Source organism: Mesoplodon densirostris, chromosome 1 (assembly GCF_025265405.1).
Source record: "Mesoplodon densirostris isolate mMesDen1 chromosome 1, mMesDen1 primary haplotype, whole genome shotgun sequence".
Taxonomy (NCBI): domain Eukaryota; kingdom Metazoa; phylum Chordata; class Mammalia; order Artiodactyla; family Ziphiidae; genus Mesoplodon; species Mesoplodon densirostris.
The window spans coordinates 94,135,509-94,153,985 of record NC_082661.1 but is presented as its reverse complement, the minus strand read 5'-3'; the positions used below and the strand labels follow the sequence as shown (position 1 = coordinate 94,153,985).

The 18,477-nt window shown below is 37.8% G+C and overlaps 1 protein-coding gene across 4 annotated transcripts in view; it reads left to right on the top strand.

Annotated features, from left to right (window-relative positions):
• SCLT1 (sodium channel and clathrin linker 1) overlaps positions 1-18,477 on the top strand; it is a 285,252-nt gene that overhangs the window by 152,841 nt on the left and 113,934 nt on the right. For all 4 annotated transcript variants that reach the window (XM_060105958.1, XM_060105954.1, XM_060105951.1 and 1 more), the window contains 2 exons: positions 519-610; positions 17,730-17,907. In XM_060105958.1, the coding sequence (XP_059961941.1) occupies positions 519-610; positions 17,730-17,907 (270 nt within the window). The remainder of the gene's footprint in view (positions 1-518; positions 611-17,729; positions 17,908-18,477) is intronic.

The following is an 18,477-nucleotide window of genomic DNA, read 5'->3' as shown; positions in this document are numbered from 1 at the left end:
CTAAAAAATAATTCAAAGAGATACAGCTAAAAGCCAATAGAAGAACACAACAAAAGGTAGGATAGGATGAACAGGAATTTTTTTTTTTGAGATGATACAAATAAAACCTATTAATTTATTTTAAAGCGTCACTATTTATAGTAGAAATATCCTATGATTATAACAGAATGCAGCATAACCTAGCTAAGAGAACATATTCTGAGGGCAGATTATCTGCAACAAATCCCTGCGTTGTTTTTTTAGACTTGTGCTATAGAAATAGTTGGAATATTGATAGAAATCCATATGCAGTGACTGTTTTGATTATTGTTTTACTAATACAGAATTGATAGTGAGGTTCTCCTCCCCCTTTTTTAGTATATGCATGGTTTGTTTCCAAAGTGATATTGTTTTAAACTTACATATGAAATTCTAGCAACATAATAACTTTACAGAGTGAACTGTTTTCTTTATGCTGTTTAATGATGTATTGAATTTTGACAAACTAAAAGTAAACATCCAGTTTCTTTATTTTCTAGGAGGAGGATATGGTGTCTGCCCAAGGAAGAGAGGAAGCATCAGATAGGCGCTTACAGCAATTACAGTCTAGTATAAAACAATCAGAAACAAGGTAAACTGCTAAATACATCTAGTCTATAAGCTTCAAATGTTATTCCACATTAGAGTGTGTTTATGATTTATGATATCGTCTAGAATATATATTTTATAAATGCTAAAGAAACTGTAATCATAGGTTTGAAATCTGATTTGCTGGACATTGTTTATTAAAAAAAATCATATTCAGAAGATTGAACATGTGTTTTGAACATATATTCAAAGATCATTTTTGTCTTTGCCTTTTCTCCAAAACAGTAATAGTCAAGTTTAGTTAATCCCCAAATCAGAAATGTTCTTTTCATCTTAAAGCAGAAAAAAAAATAGTGAAGTTGGGTAAAAATTATACAGAAAAATCATTTCTTACTGAGAAATACTTGAGAAATCATTATAGATGTTTTTCCTGGAGTCTTATGGAACAAAAGTTTTCAGTTACCTTTGAAGGTCTGGGCTACTTTTTTTTTTTTTTTTTTTTTTTTTTTTTTTTGCTGTACGCGGGCCTCTCACTGCTGTGGCCTCTCCCGTTGTGGAGCACAGGCTCTGGACGTGCAGGCCCATGTCTCACGGGCCTAGCCACTCCGCGGCATGTGGGATCTTCCCGGACCAGGACACGAACCTGTGTCCCCTGCATCGGCAGGCAGACTCCCAACCACTACACCACCAGGGAAGCCCTGGGCTACTTTTTAAATATATTCTGTAACTTTGTCTTTAATTGCTGTCTTAATGCAGATGTTCATTCTAGAATCTTTTGTTGTTTTCTAGTCCTTGTTGGATATTCCCTTAAGGAACTTGAAAATTGTCATTTGTAATCTATTAAAGATACAGTGACTACAGCACATAAAATCACATTATGGTTTGTAGCTGAAAAATTTACTCTGTATGATTGGAATCTGTTACACTCAGAAGTAGTCTACTGATCTGAGGACCTCAAAAATTGAGATCTCAGTTCTAGTCACAGATCCATGGCTAATACTGTTTGTTCAGAAAAAAATTAGTGTCTCTGAGCTTCTGTTTCTTGTTTTCCAAAATGCTAATAAAACTAATTTCTTTGCTCACAGTGGGTTCAGAACTAATTGATTTTAACTACTAACTTGAGATTCTGATGAAAGATGTAATTTTTAAGTGCTAGGGTTTTTTGGGTTTTGTTTTGCATTTTTCTAAACTTTTCAACAGTTGAATGATTATTTGACTGCTTTCTTGAACTTTTTTGTTAACCTTAGAGAAAAGTCTGTGGTTGTAGATTTTTCATTTGTTATTTTAGTAGCATTATGTGCTATGAAAATAAATGCTAGAGACTTGAAATAGTGAAATCTGAATATGTAAATTTCAGTTCCTTTGATTCTGATAGTATTTCATAAGGAATCAAGTTGTTAATCAATGCTTTAAGTTGTCTTTTTAGTACTGAAGTCTCTGAGATTTTTGTTGTTTTTTTTCTGCTTTTAGTATAAAGTTATAATATAACCTAACTGAAAGCTTACTAAAGAGAGATTACTGCATACGTAAGAAAATCTAAGGATATTTTTTAAAGTTCAGTATTCAGCTAGCTGCCTTTGAGAAGAAAATTTTTACATTGGCTGTCTCTTGGAGCTATTAAATTAATGTTGTTTCTATTATGATTAAAAAAAGTTATATTTTAAAGTTAAAAAAACTCTTGTATTTTTATATAAGAGAAAGCAGAATTATTAGTGTAGTTGATATGTGTCTATAAGCAATGTTCAGCCAGTGTTTTAGGTGTGAATATATCCTGTCTAATGGAACTACCAGCTATGGAAAAGCTGTTTTTAATGGCCATCTTTGTTCCATAAAATCAAAGACACTTTGGCCTCAGTAAATACTTACTATTTGAGTTATTAAAATTATATTTATTATTTATTTATAAAATTATTATTTGTGATCCTTTCAAATGCCACAAACACCTAAGAAGCATAAATCATTTTCTCCCATCTTCCAAAAAAGGCCTCTGCCTCCCTGCTTTTCAGATGATTCATGGGTACTGGGAATTATCTCTAGGGAACACCAGTTCTCTGGGAAAGACTGCTGATTTGTATATTCTCTGTTGAATAAGGTCAGAGTGAAATGAATAGAATTGCTTTAAACTACCTCTTCATATTTTTTAATTTGGTGTTTCTTTCAAGGTAAGAATATGCCAATAAGACTAAGATTCCAAACCATTGTTCTTTCCTTGTTGTGATTTGTTGTCTCCACCTCCCTGCTCCCATTTTAACAGATACCATTCTCCCTCAGCTTCCTGAGTACACATGGAAGGTACATTTTTTTAAGACATTGTTTATAAATATCTTTATTCTACCTTTAAAAGTGATAGTTTGGGTGAGTAATGAATCCTAGGTTGGAAATTCTAGGTTTTAAATCATTTTTCCTTAAAATGTTGACATTTTCCTCATATTATTTAGCTTCCAGCTGCAGAAAAAAATTCCTTTGTCATTCGAAATTCCTGCTTTGTATGTTTGACCTGTTCCCCCACCCCTGTGGACCCTGTCCCAGAGACTTGCGGGATCATCCACCCACGACCTCCACAGTTAATATTCTACAATTGCAGATGTGCACATTTAGTAAGAATATGTCTTTATTCATTTTACTGGGGACATTTCAATATAGAAATTCATGTTCTTCACTTCTGGCAATATTTTTGGGATTTTCTGTTGAATAATTTTTTTTCTCTGTTTTTTCATTTTTTCTTATAATGTTAGCTGGATATTGGATCTAATGGATTGATTCCCTAATTTTCCTGTTTTTTCTCTCCCATTTTCCATTTCTTCATTGATTTTCTCCTTTCTTGGGGGTTCCTTTAAATTTTCTTCTAACTAACCATTTGTTGAATATTTTATTTTAGCTATCATAAATTTTTTAAAGAGCCATTTCTTATCCCCTGAATGTTTCTTTTTCTATAGTATCTTAGTATAAATTTTATATCATCTCTTAGTAAAATATATTAAAATATTTTTAAGGTTTTATTCTGCCATCTGCATTGTCGCTGATTTCTCTAACATTCCTTTTTTCGTTGTGCCTGTCTGTCTTCCTTCCAAAGGCTTGGTGATCCTTTCTATCCATTGATATTTAAAAATAAGACACCAAAGTGCCTGCTTCACCAGCACATATACTAAAACCTGGAATATACAAAGAAAATTAGCATGACCCACACTCAAATCCTTGAAACACTCCATGTTTTTAAAAATCAAATTCACAGATACAGAGAACAGATTGATGGTTGCCAGAGGCAGGGATTGGGGAGGGGTGGGTGAAATAGATGAAGGTGGTCAAAAGGTGCATACTTCCAGTTATAAAAGAAATGAATCACAGGGATGTAATATACAGCATGGTGACTATAGTTAATAATACTGTATTATATATTTGAAAGTTGCTAAGAGAATAGATCTTAAAAGTTCTCATCACAAGAAAAAAAATTGTAATTGTATATGTGGTGATATCAACTTGACTTATTGTGATTATTTCAAAATATATGCAAATACTGAATTATTATGTTTTCGCCTGAAACTAATACACAGTTGTCCCTCAGTATCCACTTGGTTTTGGGTCCAGGACCCCTGTGGATACCAAAATCCGTGGATGTTCAAGTCCCTTATATAAAATGATAGTGTTTGTATATAACCTATGCACATCCTCCTGTATACTTTAAATCATGTCTAGATTACTTACTAATACAATACAAATGCTATGTAAATAGTTGCTGGTGCACAGCAAATTTAAGTTTTACTTTTCGGAAATTTGTTTTTAATATTTTCAGCCTGGTTGGTTGAATCCTGTAATGTGGAAACCACAGATATGGGGGTTGACTGTAATGTTGTATGTCAATTATATCTCAATTTTTTTAAAAAGTAAGACACCAAAAAGTAGGTAGGTAGGTAGGTATGTATAGGTGGGCTTATAGTCTGGCACACTTACTATATTATGTTTAGGCAGTGAGCTGGCTTTTTCCTTGGGCAGTCCCCAGATATCAGAATCTGAGGGTGCTCTTTCTTGAGCCAATTTCTCCAGAGTAGGATCCATCAGTCTTTTGCCGTGGGCTGGGGATGGAAGTGCACAAGCCTGAGTGTATTCCAAAACCTGAAGAAAGAGTCTGGCAGGTGATAATGTTCAATATGCAGACTTTCCTCCAGTGCCCTGGGTTTTGTTATGTTTCCTCACCACCAACTTAACTTGAAATGACAGCGCCTTGCTATATAGTTATAGATAGACACGTAGATCTGAATCGTTGTAATTTAGGTGGAAGTTTCTTTTTTTTTCCTCATTGGGGTATGAGTTGCTTTACAACGTTGTGTTAGTTTCTGCTGTATGAATCAGCTATATGTATACATATATTCCCTCTCTCTTGGACCTCCCTCCCACCCCACCCCCAATCCCACCCATCTAGGTCACCACAGAGCACCAAGCTGAGCTCCCTGCACCACGCAGCAGGTTCCCACTAGCTATCTGTTTTACACAGAGTAGTGTATATATGTCAATCCCAATCTCCCAGTTCATCCATCCCCCCCTTCCCCCAACCATGTCCACCACGTCTCTATTCCTGACTTGAAAATAGGTTCATCTGTACCATTTTCTAGATTCCACATGCATGAGTTAATATACGATATTTGTGTTTTCTCTTTCTGACTTAATTCACTCTGTATGACAGACTCTAGGTCCATCCACATCTCTCCAAATGACCCAGTTTTGTTCCTTTTTATGACTGAATAATATTCCATTGTATATATGTACCACATCTTCTTTATCCATTCATCCATCGATGGACATTTAAGTTGTTTCCATGACCTGGCTTTTGTAAATAGTGTTGCAATGAACATTGGGGTGCATGTGCCTTTTTGAATTATGGTTTTCTCAGGGTATATGCCCAGGAGTGGGATTGCTGGGTCATATGGTAGTTCTAGTTTTGGTTTTTTAAGGAACCTCCATACTGTTTTCCACAGTGGTTGTATTAATTTACATTCCCACCAACAGTGCAAGAGGGTTCCTTCCCTTTTCTCGACTCCCTCTCCAGCCTGTATTGTATGTAGATTTTTTGATGATGGCCATTCTGACTGGTGTGAGGTGATACCTCATTGTAGTTTTGATCTGCATTTCTCTAATAATTAGTGATATTGAGCTTTTTTTTTTTTTTTTTTTTTTTTTTTTTTGCACGGTATGCGGGCCTCGCACTGCTGTGTCCTCTCCTGCTGCGGAGCACAGGCTCCAGACGCGCAGGCTCAGCGGCCCATAGCTCACGGGCCCAGCCACTCCATGGCATGTGGGATCTTCCCAGACTGGGTCACGAACCCATATCCCCTGCATCAGCAGGCGGACTCTCAACCACTGCGCCACGAGGGAAGCCCGATGTTGAGCATTTTTTCATGTGTCTCTTGGCTACCTGTATGTCTTCTTTGGAGAAATGTCTATTGAGGTCTTCTGCCCATTTTTTGATTGGGTTGTTGTTTTTTTGATATTGAGCTGCATGAGCTCTTTGTATGTTTTGGAGATTAATCCCTTGTCAGCTGTTTCATTTGCAAATATTGTCTCCCATTCTGAGGGTTGTCTTTTCATCTCATTTATGGTTTTCTTTGCTGTGCAAAAGCTTTTATTTATTTATTTATTTATTTATTTATTTATTTATTTTTATTAGTTTCTGCTTTATAACAAAGTGAATCAGTCATACATATACATCTGTTCCCACATCACTTCCCTCATGCATCTCCCTCCCTCCCACCCTCCCCATCCCACCCCTCCAGGCGGTCACAAAGCACCGAGCTGATCTCCCTGTGCTCTGCGGCTGCTTCCCACTATCTATCTACCTTACGTTTGGTAGTGTATATATGTCCATGCCTCTCTTTCGCTTTGTCACAGCTTACCCTTCCCCCTCCCCATATCCTCAAGACCATTCTCAAGTAGGTCTGTGTCTTTATTCCCGTTTTACCCCTAGGTTCTTCATGACATTTTTCTTTTTAAATTCCGTATATATGTGTTAGCATACGGTTTTTGTCTTTCTCTTTCTGACTTACTTCACTCTGTATGACAGACTCTAGGTCTATCCACCTCATTACAAATAGCTCAGTTTCGTTTCTTTTTATGGCTGAGTAATATTCCATTGTATTTATGTGCCACATCTTCTTTATCCATTCATCCGATGATGGACACTTAGGTTGTTTCCAGCTCCAGGCTATTGTGAATAGAGCTGCAATGAACATTTTGGTACATGTCTCTTTTTGAATTATGGTTTTCTCGGGGTATATGCCTAGTAGTCGGATTGCTGGGTCATATGGTAGTTCTATTTGTAGTTTTTTAAGGAACCTCCATACTGTTCTCCATAGTGGCTGTACCAATTCACATTCCCACCAGCAGTGCAAGAGTGTTCCCTTTTCTCCACACCCTCTCCAGCATTTATTGTTTCTAGATTTCTTGATGATGGCCATTCTGACTGGTGTGAGATGATATCTCATTGTAGTTTTGATTTGCATTTCTCTAATGATTAATGATGTTGAGCATTCTTTCATGTGTTTGTTGGCAGTCTGTATATCTTCTTTGGAGAAATGCCTATTTAAGTCTTCTGCCCATTTTTGGATTGGGTTGTTTGTTTTTTTGCTATTGAGCTGCATGAGCTGTTTATAAATTTTGGAGACTAATCCTTTGTCAGTTGCTTCATTTGCAAATATTTTCTCCCATTCTGAGGGTTGTCTTTTGGTCTTGTTTATGGTTTCCTTTGCTGTGCAAAAGCTTTGAAGTTTCATTAGGTCCCATTTGTTTATCTTTGTTTTTATTTCCATTTCTCTAGGAGGTGGGTCCAAAAGGATCTTGCTGTGATTTATGTCATAGAGTGTTCTACCTATGTTTTCCTCTAAGAGTTTGATAGTTTCTGGCCTTACATTTAAGTCTTTAATCCATTTTGAGCTTATTTTTGTGTATGGTGTTAGGGAATGATCTAATCTCAAACTTTTACATGTCCCTGTCCAGTTTTCCCAGCACCACATATTGAAGAGGCTGTCCTTTCTCCACTGTACATTCCTGCCTCCTTTATCAAAGATAAGTTGGCCATATGTGCGTGGGTTTATCTCTGGGCTTTCTATCCTGATCCACTGATCTATCTTTCTGTTTTTATGCCAGTACCACACTGTCTTAATTACTGTAGCTTTGTAGTATAGCCTGAAGTCAGGGAGCCTGATTCCTCCAGCTCCGTTTTTCGTTCTCAAGATTGCTTTGGCTATTCGGGGCCTTTTGTTTTTCCAAACAAATTTTGAAATTTTTTGTTCTAGTTCTGTGAAAAATGCCAGTGGTACTTTGATAGGGATTGCATTGAATCTGTAGATTGCTTTGGGTAGTAGAGTCATTTTCACAATATTGATTCTTCCAATCCAGGATCATGGTATATCTCTCCATCTATTTGTATCATCTTTAATTTCTTTCATCAGTGTCTTATAATTTTCTGCATACAGGTCTTTTGTCTCCTTAGGTAGGTTTATTCCTAGATATTTTATTCTTTTTGTTGCAATGGTAAATGGGAGTGTTTTCTTGATTTCATTTTCAGATTTTTCATCATTAGTGTACAGGAATGCCAGAGATTTCTGTACATTAATTTTGTATCCTGCTACTTTACCAAATTCATTGATTAGCTCTAGTAGTTTTCTGGTACCATCTTTAGGATTCTCTATGTATAGTATCATGTCATCTGCAAACAGTGACAGCTTTACTTCTTCTTTTCCAATTTGGATTCCTTTTATTTCCTTTTCTTCTCTGATTGCTGTGGCTAAAACTTCCAAAACTATGTTGAATAAGAGTGGTGAGAGTAGGCAGCCTTGTCTTGTTCCTGATCTTAGTGGAAATGGTTTCAGTTTTTCACCATTGAGGACAATGTTGGCTGTGGGTTTGTCATATATGGCCTTTATTATGTTGAGGAAAGTTCCTTCTGTGCCTACTTTCTGCAGGGTTTTTATCATAAATGGGTGTTGAATTTTGTCGAAAGCTTTCTCTGCATCTATTGAGATGATCATATGGTTTTTCTCCCTCAACTTGTTAATATGGTGTATCACATTGATTGATTTGCATATATTGAAGAATCCTTGCATTCTTGGAATAAACCCCACTTGATCATGGTGTATGATCCTTTTTATGTGCTGTTGGATTCTGTTTGCTAGTATTTTGTTGAGGATTTTTGCATCTATGTTCATCAGTGATATTGGCCTGTAGTTTTCTTTCTTTGTGACATCCTTGCCTGGTTTTGGTATCAAGGTGATGGTGGCCTCGTAGAATGAGTTTGGGAGTGTTCCTTCCTCTGATATTGTTTGGAAGAGTTTGAGAAGGATGGGTGTTAGCTCTTCTCTAAATGTTTGATAGAATTCGCCTGTGAAGCCATATGGTCCTGGGCTTTTGTTTGATGGAAGATTTTTAATCACAGTTTCAATTTCAGTGCTTGTGATTGGTCTATTCATATTTTATATTTCTTCCTGATTCAGTCTTGGCAGGTTGTGCATTTCTAAGAATTTGTCCATTTCTTCCAGGTTGTCCATTTTATTGGCATAGAATTGCTTATAGTAATCTCTCATGATCTTTTGTATTTCTGCAGTGTCAGTTGTTACTTCTCCTTTTTCATTTCTAATTCTATTGATTTGAGTCGTCTCTCCCTCTTTTCTTGATGAGTCTGGCTAATGGTTTGTCAATTTTGTTTATCTTCTCAAAGAACCAGCTTTTAGTTTGGTTGATCTTTGCTATCGTTTCCTTCATTTCTTTTTCATTTATTTCTGATCTGATCTTTATGATTTCTTTCCTTCTGCAAACTTTGGGGTTTTTTTGTTCTTCTTTCTCTAATTGCTTTAGGTGCAGGGTCAGGTTGTTTACTCGAAATGTTTCCTGTTTCTTAAGGTGGGACTGTATTGCTATAAACTTCCCCCTTAGAACTGCTTTTGCTGCGTCCCATAGGTTTTGGGTCGTCGTGTCTCCATTGTCATTTGTTTCTAGGTATTTTTTAATTTCCTCTTTGATTTCTTCAGTGATCACTTCGTTATTGAGTAGTGTATTGTTTAGCCTCCATGTGTTTGTATTTTTTACAGATCTTTTCCTGTAATTGATGTGTAGCTAGTCTCATAGCATTGTGGTCGGAAAAGATACTTGATACAATTTCAATTTTCTTAAATTTACCAAGGCTTGATTTGTGACCCAAGATATGATCTATCCTGGAGAATGTTCCATGAGCACTTGAGAAAAATGTGTATTCTGTTATTTTTGAATGGAATGTCCTATAAATATCAACTAAGTCCATCTTGTTTAATGTATCATTTAAAGCTTGTGTTTCCTTATTTATTTTCATTTTGGATGATCTGTCCATTGGTGAAAGTGGGGTGTTAAAGTCCCCTACTATGATTGTGTTACTGTCGATTTCCCCTTTTATGGCTGTTAGTATTTGCCTTATGTATTGATGTGCTCCTATGTTGGGTGCATAAATATTTACAATTGTTATATCTTCTTCTTGGATCGATCCCTTTATCGTTATGTAGTGTCCTTCTTTGTCTCTTCTAATAGTCTGTATTTTAAAGTCTATTTTGTCTGATATAAGAATTGCTACTCCAGCTTTCTTTTGGTTTCCATTTGCATGGAATATCTTTTTCCATCCCCTTACTTTCAATCTGTATGTGTCTCTAGGTCTGAAGTGGGTCTCTTGCAGACAGCATATATATGGGTCTTGTTTTTGTATCCATTCAGCCAATCTGTGTCTTTTGGTGGGAGCAATTAGTCCATTTACATTTAAGGTAATTATTGATATGTATGTTCCTATTCCCATTTCCTTAATTGCTTTGGGTTCGTTATTGTAGGTATATTCCTTCTGTTGTGTTTCTTGCCTAGAGAAGTTCCTTTAGCATTTGTTGTAAAGGTGGTTTGGTGGTGCTGAACTCTCTCAGCTTTTGCTTGTCTGTAAAGGTTTTAATTTCTCCATCAAATGTGAATGAGATCCTTGCTGGGTAGAGTAATCTTGGTTGCAGGTTTCTGTCCTTCATCACTTTAATTATGTCCTGCCACTCCCTTCTGGCTTGTAGAGTTTCTGCTGAGAGATCAGCTGTTAACCTGATGGGGATTCCCTTGTGTGTTATTTGTTGTTTTTCCCTTGCTGCTTTTAATACGATTTCTTTGTGTTTAATTTTTGACAGTTTGATTAATATGTGTCTTGGTGTATTTCTCTTTGGATTTATTCTGTATGGGGCTCTCTGTGCCTCCTGGACTTGATTAACTATTTCCTTTCCCATATTGGGGAAGTTTTCAACTATAATCTCTTCAAATATTTTCTCAGTCCCTTTCTTTTTCTCTTCTTCTTCTGGAACCCCTATAATTCGAATGTTGGTGCGTTTATTGTTGTCCCAGAGGTCTCTGAGACCGTCCTCTGTTCTTTTCATTCTTTTTTCTTTAATTTGCTCTGCAGCAGTTATTTCCACTATTTTATCTTCCACCTCACTTATCCATTCTTCTGCCTCAGTTATTCTGCTATTGATCCCATCTAGAGTATTTTTCATTTCATTTATTGTGTTTTTAATCGATGCTTGATTCATCTTTAGTTCTTCTAGGTCCTTGTTAACTGTTTCTTGCATTTTGTCTATTCTATTTCCAAGAGTTTGGATCTTGGAAATAGAATCTTGGATCAGCTTTACTATCATTATTCTGAATTCTTTTTCAGGTAGACTGCCTATTACCTCTTCATTGGTTAGGTCTGGTAGGTTTTTATCTTGCTCCTTCACCTGCTGTGTGTTTTTCTGTCTTCTCATTTTGCTTATGTTACTGTGTTTGGGGTCTCCTTTTTGCAGGCTGCAGATTCGTAGTTCCCGTTGTTTTTGGTGTCTGATCCCAGTGGCTAAGGCTGTTTCAGTAGGTTGTGTAGGCTTCCTGGTGGGGGGGACTAATGCCTGTGTTCTGGTGGTTGAGGCTCGATCTTGTCTTTCTGGTGGACAGGTCCACATCTGGTGGTGTGTTTTGGGGTGCCTATGGCCTTATTATGTTTTTAGGTAGCCTCTCTGCTAATGGGTGGCGTTGTGTTCCTGCCTTGCTAGTTGCTTGGCATAGGGTGACCAGCACTGTAGCTTGCTGGTCGTTGACTGAAGCTGGGTGCTGGTGTTGGGATGGAGATCTCTGGGAGATTTTCGCTGCTTGATACTATGTGGAGATGGGAGGTCTCTTGTGGACCCGTGTCCTGAAGTTGGCTCTCCCACTTCAGAGGCACAGCACTGACTCCTGGCTGCAGCACCAAGAGCCTTTCATCCACCCGGCTCAGAATAACAGGGAGAAAAAGTAGAAAGAAAGAATTAGTAGAAGAAAGAAAGAGAGAGGGAAAGAAAGGAAGAAGGGAAGAAAGGAAGGAAGGAAGAAAGAAAGAAAGGAGGGAGGGAGGAAGGATGGAAAGAAGGAAAGAAAGGAGGGAGGGAGGGAGGAATGAAAGCAAAAGGAAGAGTGAATGGAAGAAGGGAGGGAGGGAGGGAGGAAGCAAAGAAAGAAAGAAAGACAGGAGGGAGGGAGGGAGGAAGGAAAGAAAAAGAAAGTGGAAAGAAGAAGGGTGGGAGGGAGGGAGGGAGGAAAGAAAAAGAAAGAAGGAAAGGAGGAGCAGAGGGAGGGAGGGAGGAAGGGAAGGTAGGAAAAAAAGAGCAGGTAAAGTAAAATAGAATAAAGTATGAAATACAGTAGTGTTACTAAAATTAGAAAGTAATTATTGGAAAAAAAAACGGACCGATAGAACCCTGGGACATATGGTGGAATCAAAGCTCTACAGAGAGAATCTTAGACAGAAGATTACACATACACATTCACAAAAAGAGAGCAGGGGGAAAAATCAAAAATCTTGCTCTCCAAGTCCACCTCCTCAATTTGGGATAATTCATTGTAAAAAGAGGAAAAGGGCGAGAAGTCTGAAATCTTGCTTCTAAGTCCACCCCCTTAATTTGGAATAATTCGTTGTAAAAAGAGGAAAAGGGGGGGAAAGTCTTAAATCTTGTCCTCAAAGTCCACTTCCTCAATTTGGGATGATTCGCTGTCCATTGATGCACTCCACAGATGCAGGGCACATCAAATGGACCTTGGAGTTTTAATCCGCTGCCTCCGAGGCTGCACAGAGAGATTTCCCTGTCTCTGCTCTCACAGCTCCCGGGTCTCAGCCTTGGACCTGGCCCCGCCTCTGCGCGTAGGTCGCCGGAGGGCGTCCGTTCTTTGCTCAGACAGGACGGGTTTATAACGGAGCCGCTGATTCGGGGGCTCTGGCTCACTCAGGCAGAGGGGAGGGAGGGGCGCGCAGTGTGGGGCGGGCCTGCGGCAGCAGAGGCCCCGTGACGTTGCAGCAGCCCGTGGCGCTCCGTGCGCTTTCCCGGGAAAGCCTTCCCCGGGTCTCGGGACCCCGGCAGTGGCGGGGTGCACAGGCCCCCCGGAAGGCGTGGCGGACAGTGACCCGCGCTCGCACACAGGCCCCGCGGCGGCCGCCCACACCCGTCTCCAAGGTCCGCGCCTCACCCGCGGCTCGCTCCTGTCTCCGGCACTTCCCCAAGCAGCCCTCTTAATGCCCTCCCCTCGCGCACTAGGAAATAAAAGGGAAAAAAGTCTCTTGCCTCTTCGGCAGCTCCAGACCCTTTCCCCGGACTCCCTCCGGGCTAGCCGTGGTGCACTAACCCCTTCAGGCTCTCTTCCTGCCGCCAGCCCCAGTCCTCTCCCTGCGCTCCGAATGAAAGCCGATACCCGAGCCTCAGCTCCCAGCCCCGCCCGCCCCGGCGGCCAAGCAGACAAGCCTCTTGGGCTGGTGTGTGCCTGAGGGCACCGGTCCTCTGTGCCAGAATCTCTCCGCTTTGCCCTCCGCACCTCTGTTGCTGTGCTCTCCTCCGCTACTCCGAAGCTTTCCCCCTCCGCCACCTGCAGTCTCCGCCCGCGAAGGGGCTTGTAGTGTGTAGAAACCTTCCCTCCTTTCCGGCTCCCTCCCACTGGTGCAGGTCCCGTCCCTATCCTATTGTCTTTGTTTATTCTTTTTTTCTTTTGCCCTACCCAGGTATGTGGGGTGTTTCTTGCCTTTTGGGGGGTCTGAGGTCTTCTGTCAGCATTCAGTAGGTGTTCTGTAGGAGTTGTTCCACGTGTAGATGAATTTCTGATGTATCTGTGGGGAGGAAGGTGATCTCCGCGTCTTACTCTTCTGCCATCTTCGTCCGGGCCCCTGCAAAAGCTTTTAAGTTTCATTAGGTCCCATTTGTTTATTTTTGTTTTTATTTTCATTACTCTAGGAGGTAGGTGAAAAAAGATCTTGCTGTGATTCATGTCAAAGAATGTTCTTCCCTGTTTTCCTGTGAGCGTTTTATAGTGTCTGGTCTTACATTTAGGTCTTTAATCCATTTTGAGTTTATTTTTGTGTGTGGTGTTAGGGAGTGTTCTAGTTTTATTCTTTTACATGTAACTGTCCAGTTTCCCAGCAACACTTATTGAATAGACTGTCTTTTCTCCATTGTATATTCTTGCCTCCTTTGTCATAGATTAGGCGACCATAGGTGCGTGGGTTTTTCTCTGGGCTTTCTGTACTGTTCCATTGATCTATATTTCTGTTTTTGTGCTAGTACTGTACTGTTTTGATTACTGTAGCTTTGTATAGCTTTGTGTAGCTTCAGGTTTCAGTATAGCCTGAAGTCAGGGAGCCTGATTCCTCCAGCTCCGTTTTTTCTTTCTCAAGATTGCTTTGGCTATTCAGGGTCTTTTGTGTTTCCATACAAATTGTAAAATTTTTTGTTCTAGTTCGGTGAAAAATGCTGTTGGTAACTTAATAGGGATTGCATTGAATCTGTAGATTGCTTTGGATAGTACAGTCATTTTCACACTGTTGATTCTTCCAATCCAAGAACATGGTATATCTCTCCATCTGTTTGTGTCATCTTTGCTTTCTTTCATCAGTGTCCTATAGTTTTCTGAGTATATGTCTTTTACCTCCTTAGGTAGGTTTATTCCTAGGTATTTTGTTGTTGTTGCAATGGTAAATGGGAGTGTTTCCTTAATTTCTCTTTCAGATTTTTCTTCATTAGTGTATAGGAATGCAAGAGATTTCTGTGCATTAATTTTGTATCCTGCAATTCATCTATTAGCTCTAGTAGTTTTCTGGGGGCGTCTTTAGGATTTTCTATCTATAGTATCATGTCATCTGCAAACAGTGACATTTTTAATGCTTCTTTTCCAATTTGGATTCCTTTTATTTCTTTTTCTTCTCTGATTGCCATGGCTAAGAGTTCCAAAACTGCTTTGAATAATAGTGGCGAGAGTGGACATCCTTAGGTGGAAGTTTCTATTTGGCAGTATAGCATATTTGTTAGGAACACTGACTCTGGACCCAAACTGACTGAGTTCAAACTCCAGCTTCACCAGTAACTAGATCAATAACCTTGGGCACCTTGCTTACCCTTTTTGTTCTTCAGTTTCTCTATCTATAAAATAAATACAATGATTTAACCTACCTTATAATTTATATGATATAATCTCATATCCTACCTCATAGGCTAATGCTATAACCTGTTTCATAGCATCATTGAAGATATTGAGGATTATGTTTTCTTTAATATATGTAAAGTACCTAGCACAAAGAATGTTCTTACAAGTGTTTGCTATTATCGTTGTTGTTACTATTATTATAGAGTGGGAACTTGGCCCAGCTTTAGTAAGTTGAAAGAAAGGATTCGTATAAGATTTGGCTGTAGAGGATATAGAAGTGCTTTATAAGAATAATAACAGGCGTAATACGTCTTTTATGTTATAAAATTATGGAAACCGTTAAATTATGAAGCTGATGATCTGAATCTACTTTCCTATAACTCCACCCCTAACACCAGTGTGACTTTTCAGAGCCACATGGTTGCTGTGACCGATGGACTGTTAAATACATGTAAATCCTTTAATTGCAAGACTTTTTCTGACATGTGTGTTTGTGAAGCCTGGAGGTGAGTGTCAGAGTGCCTTGACTGATGATTGGAATTCACAGAGTCCTAAACAAAGCTTGCCCTGTTGAGACACATGGACTCTTGGGAGATGAAGATGGTGTAAACCCTTCATGAGTCCACCTCCTCTGCCTGGCCCCCAAGAGGCCATGGTGAAGTGAATGGGTGAACTGGTGCTAGTAAAGTGCCAGATGTCCTATACCTCTGTGGGAGAGGTAGAGATTGCTTCATCTTCTACCACAGTGCTTTAACCAAAGTAAGATGGAATGAAGAATGTCATATATGTAAATCATTAAAGTATGAGAGGACTGTATTCCATTAAAAAGCAGAGACCTGCAGATTTTGATTAAAGCCTAGTAATGTGTTATTTTAGAAAATACCTAAAAGAGTAAATGAACTAGAACAAAGGTATCAAGAAAGGAAAGATGAAGAAGATTTGTTTTCAATTTAAAATAAAGGTGTTAGTGGAGAATATTAACAGCTGTAAACAAAAGGAAAGCAGGAATGACAATATTAATATCACATAAGGTAGGGTTTAATGGTAAAAGCAGTAAATAGAATAAAGAGGGCCTTATTTAATGAAAAAATAAATCATCATTTTGAAAGAGGTACAACATTAATAAACCTAAATATGGCAAATAATAGGACAGCTAAATGTGTGATGCAAAAGCTGGGAAATGCAAGGGTGACAATGAAAATACAGTTACGTTCATTATGGCTTCTCATGCCACCACTTAGAAAAGAAATGCCTGAAAAAAAAACAAAGAAACATATGTAATGCAAAGGAAGAACTGTCTTACCAAAACATATCAGGACATATTATAAAGCCACTATAATCAAGTTAATATGACTTGGGCCTAGACTAGACAAATAGATCAGTGAATCATGACAATCTATAAGTAAATCATGATATTTGCACATTTTAGGTATAAGGGGTTATTTCAATTCATCGGTTACTAATGGTACTCATACAACTGGCTATCAATCTGGAAGAAAGTTACATTGGACTCCTGTCTTATAGCACATTCAGAAGTAAATTCCAGATTGATTAAAGATTTACAGGTAAAAATATTAAAGTCATAACATTTTTTTTAGGAAATCTAGGAGCTTACATTAACCATCTATGGATAAATGAGATCATCTTTATAAAAACTGAAATCCCAGATGTTGAAAAAAATAGTCAAATTTAGCTGTATTCAAGTGAGCATTTTTAGTGTAATAAAGATTTCCTAAATAGAGTCAATAGGCCACAACAAAAAAGTAGATTTGGGAAAAAATATTTGCAGCGTACAGAACAGACTGAGGGTTAAATATCTTAATATTCAAAAAGTTCTCATAAAGGAACAAGCAAAGTTAATAAGCCATCAGGAAAAAGTAGGCAAAGGATATGAGGAGGAAATTGAAAGACAATTCACATGGCTAACAAACTTTTAAAATATTCCTAAACTCTCCAGTAATTAGGGAGATACAAATTAACAGTGAGGAGAAGTTGCATCCATCAGACTAGGAAAGGAAAGAGCTTCTGGATGTATTGCTTGAGGGGATTTTTACAAGGTGTTATTGAATGAAAAAAAGCAAGTGCAGAAAAGGGTATATACTATGATCTTAATTTTTATAACACAAAAAATTGTGTTTAAAAACCTGTGGATTGATGTATATATACTGTGTATGTATATTTATGTGTATATGTATGTGTATATAAATATCATACATATGATTTTGTGAACGTGGAGAAGAATATTCAAAGATATACATCAGTAAGTTAACATGGGTTACCTGGGTAGAGAGTAGTAAAGGGGAGCCAAGCAAAAAACTAAAAGACAAAAAGACCATATAAAGAGAAAGAACAACTTATTCTTTAAGGGTTTGCTTTATAACACTGTCATGTAACTGTATAAGACAGTATGAGTTAACATAAGTAGGAAAGTGTAGAAAATGTGACATAATCAGAGTCATAATATCTAGGCTCAGTCTAAGCCCCACTGCTCATTATTCATATGACCTTAATTAAATGTTTAAGCTCTCTGGGTCTGTTTGTTATTCTTTTAAATGGAAATAATGAAACCTACTTTACAGAACTTTTGTGTGAATCAAATGAGAAGATACATGTGAAAGTGACTGGAATAATGCCTGTCCTGTAATAGATACTCTATAAATCTCCTATCTCCCTCCTTTTTAAAAATATTTAACTTTCTCAACATTACTATTAATTTTTAGGTTATGTGTGACAATCCAAGAAGCTACCCAATTAAGAGCAGAAAAAATACATTTGGAAAAACAGACCAGAGACTTACAAGCAAAGTGCTATGAATTAGAAAATGAGAAATACGAAGCTATTGTAAGAGCCAGAAATAGCATGCAACTCCTAGAAGAAGCTAACCTTCAAAAAAATCAGGTAAGAAAACTAGTAACCACATTTATAAATAATAATAAATAGATAATAAATAAAATAATGAAATACTGAACATTCCCCCATATGACCTGATAGTAAGGGAATCAGTAACTACAGAATTAACGCATAAAAATGAAATTGCTCACCATTAATAGACATACTATTGATACATTCTTGATGTTAAGACTTAACATCATAAAATATGATAAAATGTCAACCCTCTCCTAAAACTTTTATTAGACGTTTTTATGTCACCAATCCTTGTATAACTAATCTTCATCCCCTGTAGTCTTATACTTAAAAAAAAAAATCTGTTAAAGTACTTACTGCAGTATGTATACTCTATATTTTAGTCACTTGAATCAGATGAATCTTATTAATCTTTATATCGCCTTCATTACTTACACAATTACTCTAATAGAGCAGAAGCTTAATTGACAGGAATTAAATTAACTATAAAGATTTATTAACTGGAGCCTTCATGTCACTGCTCTTTTTTTTTTTTAACCCTCTAATAATTGTGATTACTATGCTACTACATATCACATCTTTTGTCTTTTACCACTTTCTTTA